General features: G+C 39.2%; 1 protein-coding gene across 2 annotated transcripts; it reads left to right on the top strand.

Moving 5' to 3' along the window:
- The first annotated feature begins 1,269 nt into the window (after positions 1 to 1,269).
- Hacd2 (3-hydroxyacyl-CoA dehydratase 2) lies at positions 1,270 to 5,286 on the top strand. 2 transcript variants are annotated; one of them, XM_017084024.4, is made up of 5 exons: positions 1,270 to 1,441; positions 1,517 to 1,868; positions 2,371 to 2,716; positions 2,783 to 3,141; positions 5,272 to 5,286. In XM_017084024.4, exons 1-4 carry the CDS (start codon positions 1,361 to 1,363, stop codon positions 3,117 to 3,119), a joined length of 1,116 nt encoding a protein of 371 aa, XP_016939513.2. In that variant the 5' UTR covers positions 1,270 to 1,360; the 3' UTR covers positions 3,120 to 3,141; positions 5,272 to 5,286. The 2 variants fall into 2 exon arrangements, with proteins under 2 accessions (XP_016939513.2, XP_016939507.2); XM_017084018.4 differs by lacking the exon at positions 5,272 to 5,286 and having other exon boundaries at positions 2,783 to 3,714.
- The last annotated feature ends 2,879 nt before the right edge of the window (positions 5,287 to 8,165 follow it).

Genomic DNA, 8,165 nt, shown 5'->3' with positions numbered 1-8,165 from the left:
GCCCATAAATCAAACTGACCCAAAAAGCGCACCAAAGAAGAATAGTTAACCAAAAGCTCATCAAATTCCAACGTGGATATTTAAGACAAATTTTTATATGATAGTAATTTGCAAACATTTTTTTAAGTATTTCATTTAATTTAAAGTTTGGGAAAGCACGCACAGTAATAAACATACGGGCGTTTTTTTTTCCATGTTAATTTAATGTTTTTAATTTAAATGAAATAATTTTAAATTTGTAATCAAATGTAATCCTTTTGTTGGAATTAATTAATTCATTTTTGTAAGCAAAATATCATGGTTAAAGAACAATCGTAAAACGATTAACTATTCCAGTACATTTCTTAAACGGTCTAATTTTTATTTTTCCAAATTTGTATTTAAGTCTCGAAGCATATTTGATATTTTTTGATTTTTTTATAAATCTAAAATACTGATTATTTGTTGTTTTTTTTAGCTGTAGAAATTGTGATTATTTTATGAGCTTTGTTTTCCGCCTGACAAATAACGCTTACTTTTTTATTTTTATTTCAAAAATAAAACTTACTCCTTGAGTTTTTTTTTTGTATTACAAATAAAACTAGAACTTCAATTGCTTTTAATTTAAAACAGATGGCTGGAAAAACAACACTTTAAGACTAAGCGTTATTTGTCGGAAAATAAAACTCATATAATAACAAATATTTCTAAAGCTTAAAATAAATCTTAACAACTTCATTATTTTTTAAGATTTATATTAAACTCAAAAAATAACGATTGTTTTATAACTAAGAAGTAAATCACAAAAAATAATCATTAGAAAATGATCTAGTTGGTAAAACTTGGTAATAATTAAAATATTGTAAGAAAACTGCTCAGTCACTTCATGTATATTTTCAGAATCCGTCCCATAATTTTGTCAGTCATTTTCTTTAAAAAGAAACACAAAGCTTTCTCCAAAAATCGGATCGGTTGGGCAAACGAAAAGATATTTTTAAATTTCAATTACCGTTATTTGCCACAACGGAATCCAATTGGCAATTAGGAATGGCCTAATATCCGTCGATAGGTGTGTGTGCGAGCTATGCCGCAAGCGGTCTCGTTAAAACGTTATGAGGGTGACACGGCTAAGTTAGCGAGGACACAGTTTACCAAATTTACGGTATATTTCGGTATTATTCCAGTATATTGTTGGGATGGTGCCCTCGCTAACTGACCATGACACCATCCCAGCATTTAAGCGTGACCGTAATTTTACGTATATTGGAATAATAAAAAATGGTATTAAGAGTATATTTCGCAGGGCTGGAAACTGCCACTCCATAGGTCGTATTTATTTTCGGTTGGAGATGTTTATACTTTTTTGATAAGATTAAATGAAATGGCAAACCTCAGCCCACTGGTCTACTGGTCGCAGACCAAGCAGACATTGTTACTGAAAGTCGACCTCAAGGATGCAAAGGTAAGTGGGCTTGGACCTCAATGGGTCAGACTACCCCTGTGAAAAATCAATAATGATAACTGAAAATTTTCGCAGGGCGCTATCGCGGACTTTTCGCCGGTTTCGGTGAACTTCAGTGCCAATGGCCACGGAGCTCGTGGCGTAAATGCCTACAAGTTCGAGCTGCACTTCTACGCCAAGATCAACGATGAGAACGCTACCTTCGTGGTCAGCGACAACAAGATCGAGCTGCAGATCCGGAAACTTGAGCCGGAGTGGTGGCCCCGTCTGGTGGCCACTCCCCAGAAGCCGCACTGGCTGAAGGTCGACTTCGATCGCTGGCGCACCGAGGACGACGCCGAGGTGGAGGAGAAGCCCCGCGATGTGCGCCAGGACTACGAGAAGGAGTACGCCGAGCTCCAGAAGCGCGAGCTGGGCTACATCAAGGGTTAGATTGCCTAATAACTAGTTTTTAATCTAACTGAATCTAGTTCAGTTTGACTAAAAGGATGCAAGTTTGAGGAGGAAAATCTTTTCATGTTCCTTATGAACTCTCTATGGAACAAGGTTTAAAAAGGTGCAGAAAGCGTGTTAAAGGACCATAACAATTTAATAGATGTTTTTGACGCCGATATTTTAAGTTTTATAGTATATTCCAAAATGGTTGTTTATTAAGAAGTTAGTTTTAAGGAGCCTGTTCCAAAACAACTTTAAAGGTTCCAGCTAAGCGTTTATATAAAAAAAAGGGAATTTAAAAACACTTGAATAGTTTATAGGACAGATTTGAAGAATTTATCCAAAAGAGATATCATGTCACGAACTTTTTGTATTAGAAAGAGCAAGATTGTAGATAGGATGACTTATTAAAAGAACAGTTATCATCAAATTTAATTTTAAGGAAAGGCCTATATAATTCATAAATTAATCGTATCCCCTGTTCTGTCTTGCAGAGAAAACCAAGAAGGTGTACATGATCTTTTACAACCTGGCCATGTTCGTGGGCTACCTGTACATCATGGTCGTTATGGGAGTGCTATACTACCGCGATGGCCCCGATAGCATTGCCAAAACCTACGCCAATGTAGGCAATGCATATAAGTTTATACAACTGCTGCAATATCTGGAGGTGATGCACCCCATGTTCGGCTACACAAAGGGCAGTGCGATGGTGCCCGTTTTCCAGGTCTCAGGGCGGAACTTTATTCTGTTCCTCATGATCGACATGGAGCCACGCATGCACGCCAAGCCCGTGGTGTTCTACGTTTTCGTAATCTGGTCTCTGGTCGAGTTGGTGCGGTGAGTGTATAGCCTTTTTATCGGAATAGGAAGTAATACCTTATCTAATGAACTTTACCCCACTAGATATCCCTTCTACTTGGCCCAATTGCTCGGACGGGAAGTGGGCCTGCTCACTTGGCTGAGATACACTATCTGGATACCACTTTACCCCATGGGCATCCTGTGCGAGGGCATTATCGTACTACGCAATATTCCCTACATCGATGAGACGAAACGGTTTACCGTGGAAATGCCGAACCAATGGAACATCACCTTCGACATGGTTCTCTTTCTGAAAATATACCTTTTACTGCTGATCCTGCCCGGCAGCTACTTGGTCATGTCGCACATGGCCAAGCTGAGGTCCAAAAAGCTCGGAAAGGGACGCGCTAAGCGCATGCAGCACCTTCACGCCGACTAGTCGACACACTGCCTGGAGCAAGGTTCGTTTGACCCAAGGCAGCACGATTTCCTATTTTCGTTTAGCATAAGCAGAAAGTCCAAAGAAATATCTACATCCACCATACTATACATTATTGACGTTCATTAAACTTTTCTATCATATTGCAAATGTAAATTGTTTCCATTTCATCGCAGAGGGTATAGTGAAATATTTGGACACACGGCTTACACTCTGCTCGAATTTGAGAATATTTTGCACTATAAATTCCAAAAGGTTTTGGGTTATATTAAAAATTTTCGTTTTCAGAATTACGCTTTCGTTTGTTATAATTATTTTAGTAAATATAATTGTAATGTATGGCTAAAAAGATAACCTTCTCTTATCCATTTTCGTTTATAAAATAATATAATTTTACTGTGTAATTTAGAGCATTCCATTTAAATCCGTGCTTTAATCCCGCTTATATTATTTTCATACAAAAACCGCACAAAATACGGTGGATAGCTTTTGATCAAAGCAAGTTAAACTTCGTGGCACACTTTTCGAATTTCTATGTACGTTTTTGCAAGACCTTGTTGGAATAAAGAGTACTGTATTACTTTTGACAAAGTTACATCACCGCAAAGTGGAGAGTTAAGGGGAATTTATATGTATTCTAGCAAATCTGAACCAACATACCAAAAGTCCACGCGCACTGAGCGTTAGCATCCCTTCAGGCATTGGCTCTTGTCCCTCTTTTGGCGCTTGATGGGTAATCCAATTTGCACTCGAGGACGATGCACAAGTAGCTGCTGATCCACTTGACCCGGAACTGGCTTTGAATTCTGGCAGAAGCTCACTGGGAGCTCCAAACTTAGTCATTTCTTCGAGAGGGCCTCACATGCAGGTCGTATATTATTTATAAAGAATATGGCGTGGTTGGGCCTTTAATTATGTCCGGATTCCCATTGTGTGCCGAACATCAATTGGAAGTGGGTGGATAGCTGGGTTACCCCAGCGTTTGTGGTAAATTGAGGTGTGCAGGCACCTTTTCCATTTGAGTTGGACAAAGTGGAACACTAATGGATTTGACGATAGAACAGCCGGCAGTTGTCACCTGCTGGGCGTTATTAATGGCACCAGCCCGGGCCGCCAATTCGTCCAACAAGCCAGCGAAATTTATCCCCATCAAGTCCCCTTTCGCGTGAAATATTCATTGCAATTTGCACTCTCGCTCGGCTCGCTTGCACTTTTTTTCGATTTTTCCGTTCTTTTTTTTTGGAGGTCCTCTTAGGGAACTGTGCTGACCCGGGGTTAACGCTCAACTAATCACCGACCGTGGCCAGCCAGCAGCTAATAAACCTCCGAGAGAAAGGCCTGCACACTTGCTGATAAATGGGTTTTTGATTAATGCCGAGCGCGATTGATTTTCGGCCACTGAGCAGGGGAGCCAGCGGTTTAGCAGCCCCATTCGGAGGCAGAAAAATGTGCGGATTTATGCCATCTGACAGCAGTCGGCGGGTGCGGAGATGAGGAAGTGCAGGCATCAGCAGTGGCCTGCATTCATGATTTACCGCCCTCTGTAGTTTTTAGCCGGATTCCGTCGGCCCCCTTCGAGGTGGTCATTTATCAACCGCGCCTCTGGCCAGGCAGCCCACTGGAGAAGGTCAGCAACTAAGCCACGCGCCCGAAACCAAAATATGAACAATTGGCCGAGCGTAAATTGCACGCAATCAAAGATAAGTGCGCTGGTTGCCAGGCAATCGGGGAAAATCCAATACCATGGGAAAGCAAGTGAAAGGGCTACGGAATACGTAATTAATTAAATGGGAACATTTGATTTTCTATTAAAATCAAATAATTTTTAAGTAGTATTTCTTCTTGAAAATATTACGTATACGCCTTAAAAAATCTCTTGATTTTCAGGCGGATATGAAATCTACTTTAAATCATATCACTGTGTTACAATTGTTATTTCTTATTAGAAAGTCATACATTTTCTCAATCTTATATTTTATGCATTTTCAATCTTCTTTGTCTTAATATGAATGGTTTATTTTAGGTATTAAAATACACCGACAATGTGATTATAATTATTTAATAAAGGCTTGTGTTTGTAGATACATTTGATTTGAGTCAATTCACATGAAGAAATTTAATCTTAAATCTTTCCTCATGGCTTATTTTGCAGGCCATCTACATCTTAAGGCAACAGTGTGATTTCCTGTCAATATATATGTCGTATATGCATCAGTGGCCGCCTGGAGGTCAGAGAAACCAAAGAAAAGGAAACCGCACCCGGACCAACTCTGCACTTGTTAATGACCTCCTTGTGTCGGACATCGAAATGCATTTCCCGGACGGGCCACATGGCACGACAGTATGCAATAAAACTTCCACTAATTGCAGGACACAACCGCAACGAGGTTGCTGCCACACACCACACTTGAAAGTGCCGAAAGTTTTACGAGTTTTATTACATTTAAAAAAGAGCAAAGATATGTACGTATACCGAAAGGATAAAGGGATTTAAATGTACATACGTCGAGAGAAGCCCATATTTTAAGTACATTTAGAAGCTCATTATAGGGTAATAATAGCGAACCACGTACTTCTCGGTTAAAATTTATTACCAATTCTGCAGTTTACATATACTTTGCAATACAAATTGCTCGATTGAATACTTCCATTACGTTTCATGTAGGTCAGTTCCCAAAAGCAGTTGATTGGACACCCTGATTTCATTTCCAACAAGAAAGCTCAATTGGTGAGCTCTTGGAGTTAATGGGATTCAATCAGAGGAGCACTTGAATGCTTATCAAAAAATACTTTGAAATACAGCACGTCAATTTATGAATCGTAATTAAAGTTTCTTGTTTTAATTTGAGTTGTAAATAATATCATAGTCTGTTTCTATTGATGTGCAAGCTTCATAATGTATACTAGAAAGGGCAAGAAAGCCGGCAATGAAAAGCAATAAAATGCAATGTAATAAAAGCCATATATTACGTTTATGAATGTGGCCAAGTATCAGCAAACACTATACGAGCTATATATACGCTATATGCACTTGCAATGATTTGTGTGCTCAAATGGCTGGAGACATCGTCAATGTAGCCTTCGAAAGCTGACTCACAGCCAGCAACAATTTGCATTTTGCATCCGCTTTCGATTCGAATTGCTGGTGGCGCCAGGCCAGAAATCCATTGATGGCATCCACACCCGTTAACACAGACAGACGCACACTAACACAGAGACTGGCTTAACCCCTTGTGAGCCACACATCCTTACTTTATAGCCACTAAGTAGTTCAACGCCAGGGAATCCTCGTTTGAATTTCAGGCAGTAAGGATAGGAAGTGGCAAAACTATTGGTCTTTGGATCACGTAGCCGTAAGTCCTGGGTAGGGGCAGCATCAGGAACTTTCAGCGTCTACAAGCCAGTTATATTACAGTACCCTTCGCAAAAGTTATGATAAATGAAAAGCACTGGCAAACAGATGTTTGTGATAACTACTCACACCCCGACCATCGCATTTGGACTTCAGCTCTGACTGTAAGTTTATGAAAAATGAGCCCAGATGATTATTCGATGGCAGCTGCAAAGTGTTGGGGCAGCCATCAAATGTCATTACTTACAAAACTTCTAAAGGGACACAGAAGCAAAGCGAAATATAATTCAACACTGGCTGGGAGCGAGAAAACTGAAAATGGTTCCAATTGAAATCGAACTGGATACCGCACACAAAACGAATTACATGGTAAAATTGCTAAAGGATTGAATTTCTACCATTCAGTTGACTGCAATAAAGTTATTTATCGAAGCCAGCAGTTATTGAATGGACAGGCTTTTTAAAAGTTCAGCTTTTGTTAAGGTTTCTTAGAAGACTTTTAAGTAATATTCATTGAAAAATGGAGCAGAATACATACAAAATTTAAAATTTTTATCACCTAAAAAATATGTTTAGGTAAAATCAACAAACACAAATATAATTTTGCAGTTATTACATTATTATTTCAGAAAAAACTGTCCTATCAACGAAAATTATATTTACAAATCCCTCTTTCAAATAGTTAAAGCATCCAAAAGATGGAATATTATAGATTTCGCTACACATATTTAAGCATTTTCAAAGGTATAGTTATTAATAATAGTGATGGTGATAAAAACTTTACGGAATCCAAATGTTCTCCACACTGCGTCTTAAACTTCTTACCGAATTTATAATACCCTTTTGCAAGGTTATGCTCGTATACATTTATTATTTTTAGTTTGGCGACTAAAATGTTTAAGGAATTGCCGCTAACTGGCCTTCCTTCCATGCCCTTTGCCATTTGACCCCCACTCTTTTAGGCGCCTCGCCCACAAAGTGTTGGCCAGCGGGCAGGCAATGAATCTTCAAAGACGGCCCGCAAAAGACCCTAGGCCATCGTAACCCACTACCCACATTAAGGGTGGTCTGTGGGTGGTTTTTGGGTGGTCTGTGGTGGGTGAACCAAAGGCCACGCAATCGTGGGGCGAAAAAAAAGGGCTGAGAGTGTAAAGAGCGAAACTTGGCCAAATGCTTTTCTCTGCCCTTTTTATTATTACATATATTTTCACTTATTTCTGGCTGAAATTTGGCCTGGCCCGCCACTTTGGGCCTAGACTGATACATACTCGGGGTTTGGGTTCCAGTCCTTAAACTCAACCGAACAATGAAGGCCAGCGCAATTACTGAAGTGGATAATTAGAGTTTGAAGCGGTCAATAAAGAGGCGATGAGGGCTGGTACAAACATGTGACTGAATAAATATTTAAGCAAGTTTATTGAACGGTCCATTTATATTGCAAATATTATTGCCCTCGTCTGTCAATACTTATTATGTGGTGATGTTTGCCAACATTAATGCAGAATAACAACTTCCAGAGCATTGCGAAAATTAATTTTTAGTCATGCGAAAGAGCAGCAATTAATTTTCACTTAAGCACACATCCGGTGCTTAAAACAATTAAAACCTAAATGGCATTTTCATCACCCTCCCAGATGGCAGGAAACTGTGTGTTTCGAAATATGAAATTTAATTAAAATCTTATGCGAAATATG

Source organism: Drosophila suzukii, chromosome 2L, assembly GCF_043229965.1.
Source record: "Drosophila suzukii chromosome 2L, CBGP_Dsuzu_IsoJpt1.0, whole genome shotgun sequence".
Classification (NCBI taxonomy): domain Eukaryota; kingdom Metazoa; phylum Arthropoda; class Insecta; order Diptera; family Drosophilidae; genus Drosophila; species Drosophila suzukii.
The sequence above is the reverse complement of the archived record's forward strand: the minus strand, read 5'-3'. Positions and strand labels throughout refer to the sequence as shown.